This window comes from Fundulus heteroclitus, chromosome 12, assembly GCF_011125445.2.
Source record: "Fundulus heteroclitus isolate FHET01 chromosome 12, MU-UCD_Fhet_4.1, whole genome shotgun sequence".
Lineage (NCBI taxonomy): Eukaryota > Metazoa > Chordata > Actinopteri > Cyprinodontiformes > Fundulidae > Fundulus > Fundulus heteroclitus.
Window position 1 is genome coordinate 32457877 of NC_046372.1, and position 21982 is coordinate 32479858.

At 41.3% G+C, this 21982-nt stretch overlaps 1 protein-coding gene across 1 annotated transcript in view; it reads right to left on the reverse strand.

The window, feature by feature from the left end:
• bmp1a (bone morphogenetic protein 1a) overlaps positions 1-20003 on the reverse strand; it is a 49308-nt gene extending 29305 nt beyond the window's left edge. Inside the window, exons 1-4 of the mRNA XM_012863281.3 lie at positions 19743-20003; positions 6901-7014; positions 2402-2527; positions 1008-1125 (exon numbers count right to left, since the gene is read on the reverse strand). Coding sequence (XP_012718735.1) covers positions 1008-1125; positions 2402-2527; positions 6901-7014; positions 19743-19887 — 503 coding nt within the window. The 5' untranslated portion in view covers positions 19888-20003. The remainder of the gene's footprint in view (positions 1-1007; positions 1126-2401; positions 2528-6900; positions 7015-19742) is intronic.
• Between the last annotated feature and the right edge of the window lie 1979 nt (positions 20004-21982).

The window sequence follows — 21982 nt, forward strand, 5'->3', positions numbered from 1 at the left end:
AATCCCAGCAGCCTCTGGCGAGGTAACCCATCAACTATGCACACAGGTGTGACTTTCATTCATTCGCCTTAAAAATGAAAGAACTCTGAGTGAGTCCAGAACCTCGCTGCATGCAGCGCTCCACCTCATCGTGACATGAAAGGTTCACTGTGGGAGTCTGCAGGACCGGCACACATATAATGGCTCAGTGGGCCAGACAGCCACTCTCTAATTACTGCAAGCCAGCCAGGACTCTCTTGAGACACGCCTTGAACTTTGCACAGGACAGATGGGGGCCTGCTGAATATGCAGCAGAGTCAAGCTTTCCCACTGCTAACCGCTGCTGCCTGCGGATAATGTCATCCTTGTCACTTAAAAGGCCAGCTAGCAGGCTAAAAACGGCGACTCACAGTCGGCCGGTGAAGTTCAGCTTCATGAGCGGCATCTGCTCTTAGTTGGGACTATTGGTGTCGAACGATAAAAATCAGTCCGAAGAAGTGAACTAGGTAATGACATAATGGATTGTGGGTCTAATGTTTCAAGAGGTTGTCCTTAAAAATGCCTCAGCCTATTTATCTTGAAATATAGCTTGCATCAAAAGATTTAATAGGAAAATAACTACCAGGAAACAAACGAGAAACCCTTGCATGTCTAAACAGATCGTCAGCGGTCGCATAGCAACAACACTTCCCCGCAGAATCCTACAAAGGACAAATACTGACGGGACGAGTCCTCCGTCTCCGCTGTCCTGTACGCCATGCATGACAGATGCTCAGCAAGTCATGAAGTTCAGTCAAGAGGCACAGGAAACTCCTGCTCACTGAAAAAGACCGTCACATTCAGAGCTGCTTAGGGGGCTAAACAGAAACAGCACCTCCCTGACTGCAGAGAGGCTGCAAGCTGAGAGGATGAACAAGGCTGCTGAGCAGGAGACAAGGAAGAGTGCTCACGCGCACAAAAATAATTAGCTGTGGAGCAGAGGATACGCTGTTCGGTTCCTTGAGTGAGCTGAAAGCCCACTGACTCACCCGCATGGCCGGTAGGTGAAGACAATGTAGCTCTCCTCCTGGGTCCTCTCTATAAAGGTCACACAGGTGTGCTTCTCCCAGTGCCGCATGGCTTGGCGGAAAATAGCCCGCTGGCTGCCTGAAAAGGACGACACGCTTGAATAAATAAGCACCAACAAGAGCTGAACACGTTCACAGTTGCGTTCACAGCCGTTTGAAATCCCTTTTTTTTTCTCCCTAAAGAGACACAAAGAAATTGTCTGTAGACAGAAATGAGACGACGACACTCCTCAGTGTGGATGCTGGTACTGAGTGAAGACAAAGTTAGCTACTTTAGGTATCAGTAAGGCATTTAAATAAGATCAGAAGAAGCACAAAGGCTTTAGGAAGCTATTTAAAAAGAAAGTATGTTTTGCAATATGAAGACATGTCCGCAGTTCCCTCAGACTGCAAGAGAGCGAGACTTTCAGCTGATAACAAAACAAAGAGTGCTCAGTTTTGTTCTTCTAAGCTTTTAACCTCTGTCCATTATGGAACATACTAGGTTTGGATATGTTAGCAGTCTTTTTGAAATACACACTGCGTTTTTGTTCTGTTAGCTGCACGAATCATGCTGAAGAGTTCAATAAGTGAACTCTGCTTAAAACAACTGCATCTTTCACACAGACTGATGTCGCAGCCGCCCCTAATATTAATAAGTATCGATTGCTTGCAGAGAAATACTGGACAGAAACATGTGAATGTACGTTTGAAAAACTAAATACTAATTGGACGATATCTATATAAACAGATCCGTCAAAGACAAATTTAGATTTTTTTCTTCAGATTAACTAATACATTGAATAATACAGCTCTAAGCATAATAAGAATATAGCATAGGATAAAACTTGATAAACTGTCACACTAATAACCTATGTATGTAACAGTTAATGAACAAATACTGGTACGAATTTAGTTAAAGCAGCTTTCTCTTACTCTGCACCTTCAACCTGGAATCATCTTCAACAGGACCTGAAACTGTTGGATCAAACTTCTCTGGGTGATTATTACTCATGTAAAAAGAAGCATGCAACAATATCAGAAAGTTATTGGTCCTGTTCTTATTTTTTTTGTTAATTAATAGTATTATAAACAATGTGACTATATTTTAGAGAGTCTTGTATTGTTGTTCTGTATGAGCTTCTAAATACGTGCTAACATGTCTCTCTTGAAAATGAGAACTTGTTTCTCATTGAGACTGCCTGTATAAAACAAGGTTTAATAATAATAATAATAATAATATCAACTGAAGTGACCATGATATCATCAAAGCATCTATTGACCTTCATTTTCACTGCATTCACAAATATTATCATGTTTTCTTTGGTACATTTTAATCAGGTAGAGTAAAGAAGGTGTCAGCTGTTGTTACCTACCACTAAAGTTGCCACTGATGACATAGGGGATGACGCCTTCAGGCCAAACGCGCTCAGGTCTGGAGGTGGCAGCCCTTTTCCTGCGCTGTACACCCTGTCTGTTTGGATCGCTGCCGTTGGCTGAATCTGTGATTTTAAACAAAACAAGACAACAAAAATCATTCAGTTAATTTCCCCCGAGCCAGAAGGGAACCAGTGTTCGCCCAAAGAGATCTTTACATGAAAGTTAAACGAATATTTATTCAAAGACAGAGTCTTTAAAGCCTGCTGCCTTTCAGGTTCCATAATTGGTTTTCATTTTTTTTTACCGACTTAATGAAAGAGGCATTCGCTCAAACGACAGTGTTCTTCCCTTTTCATGCACCCTTCTTCCTGCTAATATGAGAGAAGACAGACACTTCTGGCAAATTAATTTCACCATTTTAATGTCGCTCAACCAGAGATGATCGTTACCATGGAGACCAAGCCCCGACCTAAAACTGAAGATTAACAAAAGAAAACATCCATATGTGAATAACCTATTGGCAATTTGTCAAGAGTGACACATCTGATGCCCCACAATTAACCATTTGGAACGTGACAAAGAAAATGCGATCAACCATGCTGTCTATCTTTGATCTGTGCATGTTAGGATACTTTTGGATCCATGAAGGTTTATTATAAGGAATGCCGTCTATTTTTAAAGTATAATAAACTTGAAAAGTAATGTTTTACTTTCAGAACATGGATGTAACACCCCCAACCACTAACAGATATATGCATGGTTCCCTTGAACAGTATTTATCTTTTTTAACATGTCTTACAACACAAATGTCATTGTCTTTTACTGGAATCAAGAATCAGATGTTCATTAAAAGGAAAGAAAAGGATTCTTGGGGTTCATGTTTTTTGTTGTTGTTTTTTTATTAAAATTTTTTTTTTTTTACACAAATAAAATCTAAAAAGTGTGATTTGCATTTGTATTCAGATCCCTTTACTTTGTTACCCCACATTAAAATCCAGGGCATCCAGTTGGCCTAAGAAGTGAACCATTTAGTACATAGCACCCATTTGTGTGTAAAACAATTTCAGTATACGTACAGTTGTGGCATGAAATGCTCGACAGATTGTCAGAGACCACTAGTGAACAAACAACTTTGTTGTAACGAGATCAGGGATCATAATGTGACCATAATAAACCAAAGATTCCAAAATTCCTGTATGCAACAAGCCATATAGATTATAAAGCAAGCAAGTGGAAGAAGGTGCTCTGGCTATGAAATCAAAATCCCACTTTTTGACCCTTACTCTGAAAACCAACACTGCACATCACCCTGAACACACCATCCCTATGGTGAAACATTGTGGTGGCAGCATCATGCTGTGGGGAACTGTTTTTTTGTTTCTAGTGAGAAACGAGGAAACTGGTCTGAGTGGATGAGAAGATCAATGCAGTAAAGTACAGGGCTACCCTTTGAGTAAGCTCAAAACTATTCATAACCTTGGCAGAATTAAGTTTAAAGTAATCTTTTAATATTAACAACATGTTTCTTCTGATTGGAAGAAATAGTAATGTTCTGGAATGGATCAGTGAGTGTCATGACACGAGTCTGAGAGATTTTTAAAGTATCAGTGGAAACATGAAAAAGGTGACCTGCAGCTCAGTTTCATTACAGTCATGTCTATGGGCATGAATATTTTTATACAATTTTTGAAACAACTTTTAAATAAAAACACAAATAATTTATTCAAACATGTGTTCCTTTTAAATATTTGCATTTATTCTTTTTAACAGATGCTCGTTTCATTTCTTATCAGAAACAAACCATCTAAAATCTAAATCTGCCAGGGGTATATAAAAATTGGACCTCGTTCTACTTCACAATTATGCACTACATCATTTTTGTCCATCATATAAATTACCAAATACACTAGATTTAAGAGTGAAATGACAATATATGAAGAAGCTAAAAAAGGTGAACTAAGTATTTCTTTACAATGGTTACTCTGGATAACGTACGCCTCACCAGAAAACGACACAGTGCTGGAATAGCAGAAATAAAAAGGAGAAGCAGTAAATCTGTGTAGGAGTGAAAACTGATGGGAGTCTGATGAGCAAAACTAAAAAACTGCTGAGAAAGCCAATTGCATATTTTCTTCCCTCTCTAGAGTTGTTGATAAAAAGGGACCCTTTTAAGGAGTAACACAAGCATCCATTTGTCCCCTTCTCGCATCCATCAAATAATTCCAACAGTTACTGACGGCTTTAATCTCCACAAAGGGCCAGGTCATCTCAGATTTTAATAAACCGTTCATTTCTAAGCACAGCTTTGAAAGCACAAGGAAACGTTTAATTTCCTCCAAACTCGATAAACACGCATGATCCGTAAAGAACCAAAGTATTGTGTTGCAGATCCGTCTGCAGGAGCAGTCCATGCTGGCAGCCTGGTGAGAACAATTAGCGCGTTCACTCGCGCACTTGTTGTGGAAAAAAAAAAAAATGTTGACAACAGCCAAATCTTTTCAGTTAACCGATAAGACGTGCAGAGACCAATCATGCACAAAATCTGCTAATTACCATAGCTAATCGGCAAGCAGTCGTTTAGAGAAAGAGATTATTTTTCTCTGATTGTTATGCTTAATATTATGTTTAATTGATGTTACGCGTAAATTATTTTTGTAATTCAGACATATATTATTGAAAATGCAGAAAAATGGCCATTAAGAGAAAAATTATTGTTTTAAACGTAACTCGTCTTTTTAAAAGAATTAATACTGCTTAAACGTTTTTGTGTTCTGCTACACAGTTTTTGGTGGGTTTACAAGACCAACACAAAGTAGTGCAAACTGTGAAGAGTAGTGTAGAAAACAGTTGTTTTAAAGAGCTTTACACAAAGAACAATCTGAAAAGTGCGGCGTGCATTTATAAACAGCTGCAGTGCTTTTCGGGTTTTGTCTCTACCACCTTTGCAGATCAAGAGACTAAAATGTTTACCTCTTATTCTTTTGTTTACTCAGATTGGAAGGTGACCGTCTCAACATCTAATTTCAAGCCCTGCCCCAGATTTAGGTCTGAACTTTGATCTGACCATTATAAGACATGAACATGATCTAAACTGTTCCATTGTAGCTCTGGCAGTAAGGTGAACCCAGCCTTAGTTCCTGATAATGGTCCTGTGTTCAGCTCCATCCATCTTCCCATCAACTCCATTGTTTCTGTCTGTTTTACTGTAGGAATGTTATTTTCAAGATGATGTTAGTTTTCCTCCACACAAAACATTTTACATGTTGGCCGAAAATGTCCCATTTTGATCCCCTCTGACCAGAGCAGTCTCCCTCACAGGTTTTTTAGTCACTCTTCCATAGAAACCACAGTTGGAGTGCACAACAAATAATTGTCCTGTTGACACATTTCCCATCTGAGTTGCAGGTCTCTGCAGCTCCTCCAGAGTCACCATGAGCTTCTTAGGGCTTTCTCTGATTAGTGGTGAGATTCTTCAGCCAGTTTCAGCAGACGGCCCTGGAGATCTATTTAGGGGTATCAGAGTAAAGGGGGGCTGAATGCAAACACACACATCCTTTCCGATTCAGTATTATGCGCTATTTTGGTGGTCTGTCACATAATTTAATAAACATAAAATCCTGACAAAATAAATGTGGAAAAGTCCAAGGGGTATTAGTGCTGTTTCACGGCATTGTAAAAAGAGCTCAGACAGTAAGGTGACTAATGCTAACAGCAAGCCACAAAACATCACGGTTGCTGAAAGCTGCCCCCAGGTTGGATGTGTTTTATGGAACACGGCAGCGAATAGCCGCCCGTTCTGAACCTCTAAGTAGCCTTTTCACTACATCAAAATGAAATGTGCTGTGACTAAACGGCTCCAGTGTGTATCCACAGTCTACCCCCGTTCCACTTCTGTGACTGAGAGCTTCCCATTGATGCCGCAGATCAACCCTGAGTCAATATTTTAAGCTGTTGAAATGTATTTTTAATCCTTCAATGAGTCTCCCTGCACATGCCCATTAACCTGAGGAAAAAAAAAAAAAAAAAGCAGAGACTTGGCCCCGTTCAAACACAGATGCTGACTTGGGCACACCTGTTGGTTCCTGTTCCCGCCCATAGAGCAGGGCAGCCACTGGTCTCTGTTGACTCACAGCTGTTGCATTTAATCCACCGCCACAAAAAGCCCTGCAATAATTCTTAAACTTTATTTTGGAGGTTTAAGCAGTGTGTACTGATAACCTTGCTTCAGTGTTGCACATTTAAAGAGGGCTTAAAAGACACAAACACAAACACACACACATGGCTGCAGGGTGGAGAGGATCCGAGTGGTTCGACAGTTGCGGCGTTACAGAGCATGATGTCCTCAGACAACACGATGCCTCCGGCAGAAACCAGCAAAGAGGGAATTGTTGTTATTTTACTCCTTTGATTTAGAGCAATGATCCAAAACAAATTGCCTCGAGCATCGCTGCCTTAAACTGTCACTTTGGTGCAGCGCTTCCTTGTTGGAGGTTACCTGTATCTGTGTGATTAATGATCTGGACGGTTCTCTGAGCCAAATCTATGATTCGGTCCACTTTAAAAGATTTCAGGTCCTCTTCGTCCAGAGCAATGTCTCCCAGAAAGGCAGCTGAAACAGACAAACAGAAAGGATGTTAACACAGCTAGAAGCGTCACTCCTCACTGCAGCTTCTCCTCCTGCACAGACGGAGTAGGCTGACTGGAGCCCCAGTCAAAGCGCTCGAGGCACACGTAGGAAAGTATACGCTTTTCTTTATTTGACTCCGCTCTGTTTACCCTTTCCTTGCAGAGCAATAAAAATAGAGCTGTGGGACAGCAGTGTGTTACTTTGGTTTCCAGGGCAGCCATGTCTCCATTCAGTTACGGGAGGAAAAGAGAGCAACAACTCACACACGTCATGTGAATCGCATCGACTTCTGTAACATAGGTGATGAAGCTGAGCTTAAATGTTTAGCGTCAACCAAACTAACATTTTATCCTCTGATAGGAACCATCAGACAAAGTGACACATTTTGAGCACGCTTAAATGTTTCAGATCCTCAAATAAATAATAATCAGACAAAGATAACCTGAGTAAACCTAAAAGAGGTTATCAAAAGGTGATTTTGTTTATTTGAGGAAAAGAAGCTGCCGTAAGCAATCGGCCCATCTGTAGGAAAGTAATCGACTCCTACTAGCTAGTTGGTCACAAACCGGTGGCGGGACAATCTCCTTCAGAGATGCAGGAGGAGAGCAGAACGTATCGTTTCATCAATAATGGCAAGCTGTCCGGGTCATGAAGTGGAAAGGCACCCCCAGAACATCATACTGTCGCCACCATGTTTGACTGTAGCTGTGATGTTGTTTTTCTAAAATGCTGTGAGAGTTTCAACCCAGACGTAACTGGGCGACAACCTCCCAGAAAGCTCCTCTTTCGTTTTACTAGACCACTGAAAATGTACTCAGATTCTCAAGGCTCATCAAGATGTTGTTGTTTTTTGGCAAATGTGAGACGGGTCCGTGTGTTTGTGTAAGTCAGCTGTTGTTTAGCCGTACTTTTTACTCAGTCTTTTTGTTATTGTTTAGTCGTGAACACTGACGCCAACAGAGGCAAAGCAGGCCTAAAACGCCTTCCATGCCGTTCTGGCTTCTTTTGTGACCTCCTGAATTAATTGTCATTGTGTTCTTGAAGAAATATTAGTTCGTTGGGAGGGTTCTCCATTATGAAATTGCCTGGTATCCTTTTCTGGACTGATAGATGCCGATGTCTCTCTCGATGGTTTGCGTTTTCAGGTTCTTACCCTACTTCCTGTTGTCAGACGGGTTGCATTTAAGAGATGTTGTTGATTGCTACAGATTTGATGGTCCAACTAGTGAAACTGAACCAAAAAAAAATGGTTAATTATGGTTATTAAATAATTAGTTAAGGATTTAACAAAGGGTGTTTGATAATCTGAAACATGTTAAAAGAAAAAAAAAAGAAGAAATCTGTAAGAGGGCAAATACTTTGTCACAGCCCTTTATGAAATAATGACGTGCTGACGCTGCCTCCTTGGAGGAATATGGGGCACCTTGAACGTGTAGGAGCCCTTTAATTAGGCCAAAGAGATGGAAAATAACCAAACAGTCCCACTTTATGAGGAATGTGTGCTATTAGATTTCTTGCTAAATGCCCCTTTGCTAGAAGTTTTCTCCACAGAGACGGGGTGCTCAGGTTTATAGGCTTTTAACGCCAGCATGTTCTCCGGATTTATGGTCCAGTTTGTACGCAGGAGTTCGGGGAGGTGGAGGAGTTTTTCAAGGAAGGTGGAAAAGAAAAAAGGAGGAGGAGGAGGAGGAGGAGGAGGGGTGACATTCATCCCTGAAAATGAGATGACAGCTAGAAAGGAAGAATTGAGAGGAAAGAGACACATCCCCTCTGCCCACAGCACAGTTTTCAATAGGAAAGGCAGATGTGCAGCAAAGTGGAAAATGACAGGCCTCTGCATGCCTGTTTGGTTGGTCAGTTTGTTGGAAAGCCAAGGCACCCAGGAGTGCAATTAAATTTGGGTTAATGAGGTGCTCTTTGGTAGTCGTTTCAATTATGTCTCCCAGACACAAGCTTTCCCCACAGCTAAACGCGTGTGCACACACACACACACACACACACACGATTTATTTTGTTTGTATTTAACTTTTAGTACAGATCCTGATACAAAGTCTCTTTTTTTTTTAGGAGTGACCTGCCAATTCAGACCTTAAAACATAAAAAGAAAATTATAATAGGAGGTAGTAGTCTTGGATCAAACTGAAAAAGAATGGATTAGAAAATCCTTCCCAATTATATCGCAAATCATATGTCCATAACCTCTATCTGATTTGTTTTATTCATAAAATGCATCAAACTACCTGCAATTGGCTGTTAGATTTATTGACTTAAAATTGTGAGAGTTCTTAGTTTTGATGCATTTAATTTATAGGGAAAAGATCAGATTTTTCAGTATCTAAATTACCAATCAATCAATCAACCAATTTTGGGAAAATCTGATCCTTGGTTGTTTTAATCCATGCATTTGTGCAGCAAATGGTGCTTCCTTTTTCTACACACGGCCGCAAAGATGTACAAGGCAAGATAGGAAGGGTGAAAAAATTTAAAGTCCCTTTAACCTGAAGAAAAACTTTCTGGAAGAGGCTTTGTTCAATGCAAACGACTTCCAGGCACCCTGCAAGCTATAGAGGATGCAGCGTAGTACAAAAAGATAAGAGGTTAATGACAGCAATAAGAAAAGGAGCAAGACAGGGCATGTACAGAGGACAGGTCTGAGTTCCAGTAGCCCAAGGGATCTTCTACTTTCTACTTTAAAAAAAAGACAGTACCTCTGACCAAATCTGAGCGACAAACCAGACTGTCAGCAGCCAGTATCTATACTGAGAGACATCCGCAAATAACACACTTACTGATATGTAGAAGTTACCAGATGTTGTTAGATGGAGCCACTACAGAGTAACATTTTCTCTCTTTTTATCCTTTTTTTTATTTGATTCTCAGGAAAGCTTACAGGAACAGACAGTGCTGGAGATCCAAGTGCAGAAAAGAATTTGGAAATACTATTAAATTGCATTTGATGGCAGGTTTTTTCATATTAAATTGTTTTATTATACAGGGCCTTGCAAAGGTATTTTACTGATAAGTATTCAATTGCAAAACTGCTGTAAGTTTTTTGCTACCAGCTTTGCCCAACCAGGGCCTGAACTTTTTTTTTATTACTTTAGAATAAATCATAAGCTCAGTCAGACTGGATGGAGAGCATCTGTTAACAGCAATTTTCCAGTCAAGCCACAGATTCCCAATTGGTTTTAGGTCTGGACTTTGAACCAGTCTAAAACATGACTTGGCCTTTATCTAGGGCTGGGCGATAAATCGATTAATTCAAATGTACAATTTTTCAACATTTAATTTATGGAAAATCTGTATTTTAATTAGCCAATGGGCTCTTGGGCTTCCATGAAGAGAATACCATGCAATGCTAAATATAGGTTTAGGAAAATATATTATATTTTTACCATAATATGAGGCACTTTAATTTACAAAATTTTTTTGTGAAGAGAGGCCTGTTCTTAGATCACTGTGTAGTACAAGCAGCAGCATACATTTTCCTTGTTTACAATAGCAGGGGCGCCATATTGTTTTACAAGCAAGTTTTACAGCTTGTTTGTAATTGAAGAAAATTCCTTTTCTGCGAAAATATAAACAAAATGGAAGGGCAACATGTTTAACCATGTGATTACAATGCTGTCTTTGGCAAGTCTGCCAGATGAGAAAAATTCAACAGTGGGCTCATATAAGCGGAGGACGAGGCAGAGGACCATGGTGATTGTTATATTTTACACAAGGCGGGTGACACGGCTCTGTATGAGGCGGAGGTGAGTGAGCAGGGGCGCTTACAGCTTCACTGAGCTGATGTCACACTTATACAGACGACGAGCGAGGTATTTAAAATATATAATTTACTTTGTTAGTATTATTGCTCACTTACAATTGTAATCACCTAGATTGCCCTGCGCCGTAGCCCGCTTCCTACTTTTGGAACGGCCTCTAGGTCCGCTTCGTATTCCAATAAGTATTCAAACCGCTGCAGAGTTCACATCAAATGAGCCGAGTCCTAGGTTTTGAGGCAGACCAGAGTCCGCTTTTTGGTCAACATCAGAGTTTGATTGTGCATTCACACCTCCCCAAATGAACTGAACTTTCTGAGCAAACGAATCAGAGGCTGATTAAAGTTGACTAAACAGGGCTGGTGTGAATGCACCCCAAGTCTTTGTTCTCTACCACACGTAGCATTTTGCATTAGGAGGCTAAACAGGTTAAGTTTGGTCCTGTCTTATCAGAGCAAATTCTTCACCATGATTGCTTGTCTCTACATGGCTCAATTCAGTTCAGTTTATCTTTAAAAAAAAAATGGGATGATAAATACTTATGAACATTACCAATATGTGAGAGATTGTAGCTAGTGGCTATTGTTTCCATCTCTAATCCCACTGAGAGGTTGGTGTCAAATACATAAAAAAAAAAAAAACATCCATCCATCCATTTTCCACCAACACGCTTATCCCTATTGAGGTCGCGAGGGCTGCTGGTGTCTATCTCCAGCTGTCAATGGGTGAGAGGCGGTGTACACCCTGGACAGATCGCCAGTCTATCGCAGGGCCATAAAAAAAAAAACAATACCAGGGAAAAGAACAATGTTATAAAATTAGAAAATGTGTAAAAGGCTTTCCAGCATCCATTTTAAGATGTTTTTTATAGAGAAATCAGGAGGTCTTGTATATTACTCGTATATTAATCAATACGAAAAAGCAGCTTGACCAAGATCAGTTTTTCCAAACGATGCCACACAATGACCTCTAGAATCGGCTTGTGCTAAATAGCAGAGAATATTTCTTCTGGCCCAATTTTAAAAATGGCTTTCCTCTTGCTGGCAAATAATCCCACTTGAGCTGTGGCTCTCAAGAGTCACTTCAGCACTATTGGCTCCTTCTTTGATTAATTCTCTACTTCCCCTTCACAATTATGTGCCATTTTGTGTCGTTGTATCACATTAAAAACCCCAATAAAGTACTTTGAATTTGGTGGTTGTTAAATGACACAATCAGAAGAAGTTGAAGGGATATAAATACTTCTGCAAGGACTGCTCTGTACATGCAGCATTACATGAAGCAGTGTCCAAATAAAGCAGAAGCTTTCTCCCACCTTCACAAAAGCGCACCGAAGTCTCCAGCAATGTCGTAGAGACTGACTTTATCATTCACTGTTGTGGTTCTGAAGCAACCTTAAAGATGAAAGCGTGCCAGCCGCACGGCCCAGTTGGCTCAGAGATCCATTTCTCTCGGGCACAGCGGTCGCCCTAGAGACGCCGTTGCAGGTTTATGGAAAAAAACTCGCAGGGATTTTGAATTAATACCCTTGTCTCCTGCTTTTAATTGTCCGCAGACACGCGGTTTAAGGAATCCTTTTGTTCTCGACGCAGGGCTGGGATTGAAGCCAGGCTGTGGAGAACTGCGATAAACTAGATACAGGGGCTCTGTAATAATGTGAAGCGCAAACACAATGACACTGCTGTGTCGCGCTGTAGATTATAGCCAAGCTGAAGTGGCAGATGGCAAGTGATCACCGGAGAGAGGAGGGCTGGATCTCTTTCCAAACATTATTCATCACCTAGATGTCACCGGCTGCAGATGTAAAACTGGTGATACGCGTCCACTGTAATAAAAACAGCAGGGTACAAGTTTTTTGTTTTTTTTTTAGAGAGAGAGAGAGGAATCTAGATAAGGCACAAGACAACCATCCCACCAATGTTTTTATTTATTTTATTTGCGTTCATCTAAACCACCATAATCCCGCTCATCTCCGTCTGCTCCACTGTCAGCCACCACAGCCAGTAGGATTAGCCGTGAGAACTCAATCATATTAATCCCGGTGGTTTGTGTAATGCCCTATCCTTGACCTCTGGGCGTCACGTACCCTTGGTCTGTTCCTATAAATCTGCATCAGGGGAATCGAGCACTGGGACATCTGCTGTGGAAACCTGCACCAACATCAATACTAAGCCGTTACGGACACTAAATATCGGCCTATATTTGGAAGCGCAGCTCCTTTGGGAGGCTGGGCTTATGGGGGGGGGGACAGTCGGACGGCCTTTTCCCAGCACCGACACAAACCCTAAATGCATCACAATACCCTGGCACCGCCTTTCACGGTTAGTGTTTGGAAACAAACGCAGCGATTTGAATACCTATAGAGGCCGATAGCGTATTGCGTTAGGGTGATTACCATATGATGACAGGGTGAGTATCACCGATTGGGTCTTGAGGGGCTGCTAGCTATTAGCAGCCCTGTGTGGGCAGCTTATTTCAAAAATTGTTATTTACTTTTCAGGCAGCAGAACTTGCAAAGCACGAACTTCAAGACAAGCTTTCTCCGTAGCTACGCAATTTTAGCTTGGATGATGAATTGTTTCAAGCGGAGCTGTTGGCGTGTTAATCCAGCACCCCTCTCCTGTGTAAAAACAACACCAGCTGTTATTTCTATAGAGAATGCTTACCTTGACATTTCCTAACGCCGCAATTTAAGCTTGAGGCAAGAGAGCCAGCGGGGTGTTGGGGGGGTAGACAGGACTTTGTGTAACCACACAGCTCGTTTTTTTTTTTTTTTTTTTAAAAAGGTAGCTGTGGCATAATCAGAGGTGAGAGGCTCCAGAGAAGTCACAAACATCAGCTGGAGAGTGAAGTAATTATTCTCTAATAAAGCCAGACTCCTCAGCGCCCACAGCTGGAGTTACTGTCACCACATGGCAGCTTCCATCTGACAAAATGAGAGCGGCTTCAGTTAAAAGGGCGCACAGCAAGAGGCCGCCTCACCTTTAACATTTCACACTCCATCAAGCCCATTAGCAGATTGGATTCCCCGGCTCATCGTCACCGCCGCTGCTGATTACTGATATACTCCACTGCCGGTCGAACTCCCTCCAATGATTCATCAGCCTGCCAATCATTCATCGCACGCTATCCGACTTCTTCTGCAAGGATGAATAATTCAGCATAACCTTTAAGAGTTTTCCCTAAACCTAGTTTGACCATTTCAGACCGTGAAGCTGACAAGTGCATATTTGCACAGCATTAAGAGAGCAAAGAGCAAATTTAAAGTAAAATTTTAATGTGGAATTAATCTTCCTCTTAGCTGAGAATGTGTTAGGTATCCGCTCCAAGCGCTGCATATGAGATAAAGCAAAGAATGACTGCTCCTTGTGGTGCTGTAAATGGGCATCCTCAGTCTTTTCAATTAGCACTCCCAAAGCTGTTGTTGTTACTTCAGCTCCACACCCAGACTTGGTAATAACGTGATGCAAGATTAGTTAATACTCAGCTCTTGACGACAAAACATATTGTTCTAACTAATGCACTGAAACAACCCAATGGATCAGCTCCCTAATCACCCGAACCCTGCCGAGAGGGAAGAGGCAGGGGTCCTGTCATGTAAAAAAAAAAAAAAAAAGAAAGAAAGAAAAACACTCAGCGTGGGCTCAGCTACAGGGTCTGCATTCCATGATAAAAGAAAAGCATCTGCTTAAGTGTTGCTTAAAGGCTCAATCCTGCAGCAGTCCAACAGAACGCAGACCCATCACCCTGCCAGAGCACGACAGGACGGAGGGAGCTGGATAATGAGCAGCATCTGTCTCCAGCTGCCATGTTTCCCCGAAGATCTAAATAAGGGCAGAAGACACAACGTTCTTGGTGAAAGGCTGTAGGTTATGTGGACATGGCCTACTGGGCTGACAACTATAGTTGAGCTAAACAATCACTGGCAAAAGACAGAAAGCATTACAAAGTTTGTTTTTGTTCCAAACACATGCTTATCTTTTGGAAAACACTCGAGTCTGGAAACCCTGCTTTAAATTAAATTAAGTGTTCTTATTTTTATTTCGTGGCACTAGTGGTTTTAATGATAGTAGGCTGACAGGAAGGGGGGGGGGGCTGTGAGAGAGGGGGAAGACATGCAGCAAAGGTCCACGGGCCGGAGTGGAGCTTTGGGCAGCCACGTTGAGGACAAAGGCATGGGTACATTGGTCGCGTGCGCTAACCTGTGTGCCGACACAGGGCTTTAAATTTTACCTTTTTTTTTTTTTTTGTTTTTTTTAAAAAGGTATGCACCATCAGAAATTGGCTTTGTGCCTGAAACAGATGATATAAGGCTTGACTGGCCCTGATTAGGGATTGGCTGATACATATAGAAGCTCATGCTAACCATGGTAATTGTGGTAAATATTAATTGGCTAAAGGCATTTGAAAATGTCAACTGTATAATCACTGACTTTGCATTAAAATAATTAAATCATTTTTTAACTGCGGAGCTGCGTGACACACAATTCTAGACCTTCTATAAATAATCAATGGTTAAATACGATAGGCTATATTAATGAACGATTGAACAACCTAGCATTAAATTACAGCTTTTTATGTCAAGTATTAGGTTGGAACTAGCCGTCATTTCTTTTGACATGATCCTGCAGAAAACGTTTTAAGTTTCGCAACAAAGCCATAAATTGTCAAACTATTTAAGGACAAATGTCATAATGCTTTTCGAAGGGATTTTATTTAAACAGATACCTCTGTCCCATAACCTGCAAGACTTTACTCATTTGCAGATTTCCAGTGATGAAGAGAGACAGTTTTATAACTTTGGGTAGTTCTTGAGATCTAAATTCTTTTACTAATGAAACTTCAACAGTAAAAGCATATGAATCAAAATTGTAATTTTACTATCATCGTACAAAACTGCTGCTTGGATGCAATATTTGTTTAGATCCTAACTGCTCTTGGTACCCACTTCTAAGCTTCATGTTGGTACCTGCGAGGCTAAAGCTCATGTTACTGTGATGCAAAAAAAGAAAGGTTAAAAAAATTTAGATTAACTGTGACTGATAACATAATGCAATATTCAGCATTCACATCGCATTTATTTGTTTAACTGATATTGCGCAACTGTATCAGAAATATAATTGATAAGAAAATAATGTTAATGCTAAATTTTCCATGTGAAAGCTGAAAAGAGGGTTTTGTTTTTACTTATTCTTCAGGGAAAAGCGGTGGCCCACAGCCACAGATTGGTGCATCCCTATTCTTTTTAATTTCTTCAAAATTAGAGAATCCAAAGATGACAGAAAATACCTTGCCATACTTTTCATGGCTGTGCAGCAATCCAGCATTGAACTATTTCTATTCGGCAGTTCGCCTGTAGTAGGCATGCTGTTGAACGCGATCATCAAAGCCTTGTACAGATAACAAAATTCATGGTTTGTGAAAAGTGGTGAATGGTGTTACAAATAACACAAGCCCCAACTGGAAAGTAAAGGGCTGAACCTGCCAGGATCCTTCATGAACGGCCTGTACTCACCTCACCTGAGCTGGCACGGGAAAGTGCGGCCGCCCTTGCTCTGGATCCTCTGGCCTTGCAAGTCCTTGGCACAAGGTGAATGACTGTGTCTGTGCGAAGTGCTTGAGCCAATCAGAGTAAAGAACCTGAGCCTTGTGAAAAGAAATCACTTGCACGAGCGAGGGATGGGATTCTGAGGTTGACCTGTCTGTGGCTCTGGCCACGGCGGCACAGAGGCTCCGGTGCAGACAGCGCCATCGCAGGGACCTAAAGTATATTATGATGTCTGTGCATTGAATCGAGACACAAGTCCGACCACAGAGACCCTGCCGATTATCATCTGAGCAGAAAAGGACAATGAGCATGTCTGCCTCTCATCCATTTTTAATTGTGAAAGTGAGTGGTTCTAATCTTAGAGGCTTGTTAGAGTCCTAAATGACTTCCTGGGATGCAGCCAAGTTGTGAATTCAGCAAAAGCATGGAATTTTCCACTGATTTGGTCCTAAATGGGCTGAATTAGTTCAGTCTTAGTGCTCTGCTTGCTTCTGTCAGTGCATACCTCTATCATGTTAGAATTCTAAAGACAAGTTTTAATATTTGAAAATGTAAACCTTTTTATTTCGATATGAAAGGGTAGCATTCATCCATATGAAGCATTTAGCATTCACTTTATTTGGATGCATTTATCCATCCAACCATCTAAGATCGGTCGGCAGAGGTAAGGGGTTCCGGAGAGAAACCCCCGACATCCATCTGTCTCCAGTGATGCATGTTTCAGTCAGAAAGGATATTCAGTCCTTCAAGTGACACTTAAGTGTGTCGCAGAGTCTCCTTCCAGTGGGACCTGGTTGGAAAACCTCTAAGAGATGCCCGGGACGATCAAATGTCAAGGAGGTATTAAATTCAGAGACCTGAACTGCATTAGCTTCTTTAAACAAACCCATTTTAATGTGCAGGAGCAGAGTGTCTCCATACATGAGGGCTGAAATACACCCTGTAAAATTGAGAACTTTGCTTTTTTTCCCTCATCTTTCTCCACTGGGAGGCAGAGCCTAATCCATCTGTCTACTCCGTTCTATAATCACTTTTGAACAAGAGACCAAAATACTGAAACTCCAGAGGTTGAGGCAGACCGACCCTAATTCATAGTCTGACAAAATGTGGTTAACGAGCCTTTAGGTATGGGCTGGTAACCAGCATCAAGGTATCGTGATGTTTTAAAAACCGCAAAAATGTATACATTATAGCGCTGCCCAGGGCCTAACCGTCTCTTTAACGAGACGCTAAGAGCCAGACTGAACTGTGTTTTTACTGGCAGTATGAAGTACGGAGTAAAGCACCACTGCCCCTCCCCCACGTGTTGCTTTAACCAGCATATGTCACCCCTGTATGCTTGTGCTACTCTATAAAGAGCAAAATTGCAAAAAGATACTTAATTTTATGCAACTGAATAAAATAATTGATAAATGACACATCTATAATGTACTATTCAAAAAAAATCAAACTGTATTTTTATTTTTGCAGCAGTCTCCGTCATTGTTGGTTTTCTTCTTTAAATAAAAGCATCAGATCATGTGGACAACATCTCAGTCAGTGGCTTTAGATAAATAGCGATTTTCAAAAAAAATATTGAACCAGCAAACCTGAATAGAAACTACCATGCACATGTTCAAGGTGGGAAAAGGGACAATTTCCCAGTCGCGTGTCAGCAATACTACGCAAGAATTAATGAAAAGCTGGGTGTCTGTAAAGCAGCGCTACGAAAGGGGCCCTCCTCACAGGTCAAAGCTGAACGAAGCATTTTGCTAAGCGGGAGCGCTGCAACGCGAAAATGCTGACCTCTAGCCACACAGAGCGATCAAATAGTCTGAGTACAGCGCTGTGAGAGACAAATGGGGAAAAAAAGAGGAGAAAAATCAATAATCCAAGTATCGCCACACGCAGCTCTGGAGAGGAGTGCCATAAAACCAATTGTCTGAGGCAGGAGGAGCTCAGGTCAAGGCTCAGAAGAGATGGACGCACAACGTTTATATGGGTGACCGTCTTCAGACCACTTGCCTGCAAGGCGTGCCGTGAAGAAGACTATGAAAAACAGCAGCGCTATGGCGAAATGACAGCCCGGACAAACTGGGCTGTAATTGATGATAACCTCCTTGCCAAGATAAACAGCATGACTGGTGATTATCTAACGGGGAACGTCCCCGCTGACACGTAAATCTTTAATATCAACAACTACTTTAGAAACTAGATCAATTGCAAGTGTCCAATGAATCCCATCTTCCAGTGACTCAACGTAAACAAAGCAAACACAGGAAACAACAACTCGATGACTTGTACATGACACACCGATCATCTTGAGCCTGACCTTTCGGCGCGTTTCCGCTCGGTTGCACCAGTTACAAAAAGTTTTTTTTACGTCCAGCTTTCAGCTCTTGGACATATGAGGTATAATTAAAAAAAAAAGAAAAAGAAAAAAAAAGAAAAAGGAAGAGGAGTCAGTTGGGTAACGGAGTCGGTGGCCATGAGGTCATCTATAACGAGCTGACACATCAGAAAATGTTGAATTCCCAAGTGGGAAGCACTTCCAGGACATCAGAGGTCATTTTTGACTGAAGCCAGCTCTCTCGTGTCAGTAACCTGAATACTTTTACCAGATGGAAAACACAATCTGCTCAAACTCCCTGCAAAGGGATTTGGCAAGACAATGAGTTCAGATTGCAAAAAAAAAAAAAAAAAAAGGAGGGGTTGGGGGGGGGGGGCTTACAATGGCATCTAGGGTAGCTTTAGGACAATTCAGTGGACTGAAGACAAACATGTTCATAGTTTAGAGTGTGAGTCAGGAGAATTATGTGTGCATGATGTTTAAGCTCCACTGTACTCCGTTTTCTCCCCTCCTCCACTTTTTAGAGGCTGTGTGAACAGACGGTAGGGGGAAAAAAAAACTATTTGTCCAGGAAGGGAAAAAAAAGCTGAAAGTCTTAATATAAACGTCCAGACAGCCACAGATTTTTCAAGCACATTAAAAAAAAATTAAACTCTAAAGTATTGAGGAACTTGGCATTTTCGGAGAAAAGGCAGCAACTTTTAGACAAGCCCTGAATGCAAAAACTTTTCACCCCTCTACAATTCTGGTCTGAACCTCTTTTTTTTTCCCCCTCTCATTTTTATTTTTTTTAAAGAAAACTATATTTCCTTCCTTCCAGGTGGCTTCTCCCGTTTGCCTCAGATGTTTCAAACTGCAGAAACTACTCCACTCGCCAAACAATTGCACACGGTGTTCTCAAGATCCTGCTAAAAACTACATCCACTGCTGTCATCTCCGCCAAAAAGCGTTTCTCCTGCTCGATCTGCGCGTTTCTACCTCCAACATTAGACGAGGAAAATCTTCGCCACACGTACATGCAACGCAAACAGAGCCGGAGGAGGGGGGGGGAGAAAGAAGATCTCACCAGCTTTGCAGGGATCCTTGTAGTCGATCGCCTCTGATGTGGCAGCGGGCTCCACGTAGTAGCCCGGGTCGATCGCGTCCAAATCGATCGCCAATATCACGCCGAGGCATGATAGAAGAAGCAAACACCTCGCCGAGAGATCCATGTTTGTGGTGGGGTGGGGGGGGAAGCGGCGAGGGATAAAGGTAGAGGAAGAGAGAGGGACAGAGGGAAAGACAGAGAGAGAAGAGTGAGTGAGAAACAGACACGGTGAGAGAGAGAAAAATGGGAGGTTTTTCTTTTTTTTCTTTCTCCCTTTCTTTCTTTATTCAAGGGGGGGAACGAGATCCTGCCGGGGGGCGGGTTTTAAATCCAGCCTCTCTCCGGTGTCTTCTTGGCTCTGGGGGCAGTGATTTCTCTCCTCCAGCTGGAGCTGCTGGTTAGAGCCTGAGAAACTTTGATGAAATGGCAGCAGCTCCAGCGGGGCGGTGAAAATGCCCCTTCAGTCGGAGATGCCCGGGCTGCATTTTTATTGCCACTTTGTTGCTCCATCGGGCAGCCTGGCAGAGCGCATAAGAGGAGCTTCGCTTCGTTTTTAATCACTTGGAAAATAAGACATTTATGCGACGACAGCTTATCCTCTGCTGCCACCCGGAAAGCCTCAATTTGAGGTTAACAATAAAAATAATAATAAAAACAGTAGTAAATTTTGTTTAGCTAACGAAGGAAAAACTCTGAAAACTGGAGGATTTATTGGTTTCTGCTGTGGTCGCGTTTAATATCAAAAGTGTCAAACATCTAAGAGCTGCAAGACATCGTGTACTTTAATTAAAGTTTCGCTCCGTCTGCCTTGTTTACTTCCGCACACGACGCGCACATCGCACGTGCGCTCTGGCCCAGCAGAGCCTCGCGCTGCCACACACGCACGCGCTTACATTGCGGGACCTGCCAGGCGTTTTGCACGAAGAAGCTGACGCAATCAGCGCGCCACCTGGTGTCTGACTAAAACAAATAAACAAACATTGAACAGAAGTTATGCCGTAGATATGCAGTGTTAATTTATGGAATATTTTTGGTGCGTCTTTAATACATAAAAAACACACACTTGTTTGTTTAATTAACCAACCGATCAGCTTTAAACACTTTGGGCTATTACACCAAACGTCACCTAGCTTCATTCTGTGGTCACCTTTTTATTTTTGACAGGAATGCAAATTAGATTATGGAAAGAAAAAAATCGGAGTTAACAAACGATTTGCATATCAATGACATTATACAAACTTTGGGGTAACATGTCATCAAAAATTAAATAAAACGCTTTAACCATAAGTTATCCAAACAAACCAATACCCATTTGTTCAGTACTGCAGTTTTTCACTTTTGATGTATGCTTCTATTTACACTTTACATATCTTCTCTATTGTTCTATTCCACTTTTTTAATAGTTTTTTTTTGTAATACTAAAATTTGAAAACTCCATCTGCTTAAATATTTTATTTCCCATGTCTTTTTAGTATTGCCTTTTTTTCTGTACCACGTTCTTCAGCTTTCAAGATTCATATTAATAGTCATGAATTTTCTATGCACTTATGAAGAAATCGAGTCTGAATCGTGATGTGCTAAAATAAATAACATTACAAATCTAAAACTTTTTTTTGCATTGGTCCCTTTTTTAATCTGTTTAACACATTTTTTTTTTTAAGAATACCCTTTTCATTCATTGTGTCCACCACTGATCCAATGTCAGGTTATGGATGTAACAGGTCAAAGAATAAAACCTTGTGTTCATAGTGATGGTCTCCAGCTCGTTCTGCACAGCCCAAAGGCATATCAAGGCCATGGGGAATGCATAGTACCCTCCAGTGAGTATACCCTCTTAGATTCAAAGCTAGTTGATAGAAACTGACCAAAAACTGAGATTCGCTCAACGACTATGTGCCATGGTAAATGTTTGTCACATTGCTACAAAACTAAATAAATTTTGTTATAATAGACCACCACAAAGCAGGGATAATTGTGAAGTGGGAGGAAAATTATAGTTGTTGTTTTTTTTACTAACAAAAATCTGAAAACTGTGATGTGGATTTATATCAAGGCCTCTTTATTTTGATACCCCTAAACAAATTCCAGTGCAAGGAACTGCATCTAAAATTCACCTAATTTGTAAATGTTGTCCATTTCTGCATGTCTTAGTCTCAGAATAAAAACAGCTGTTATGTGAGGCATGTTATGGTATCTAAGTGAAAACAATGGCATGATGG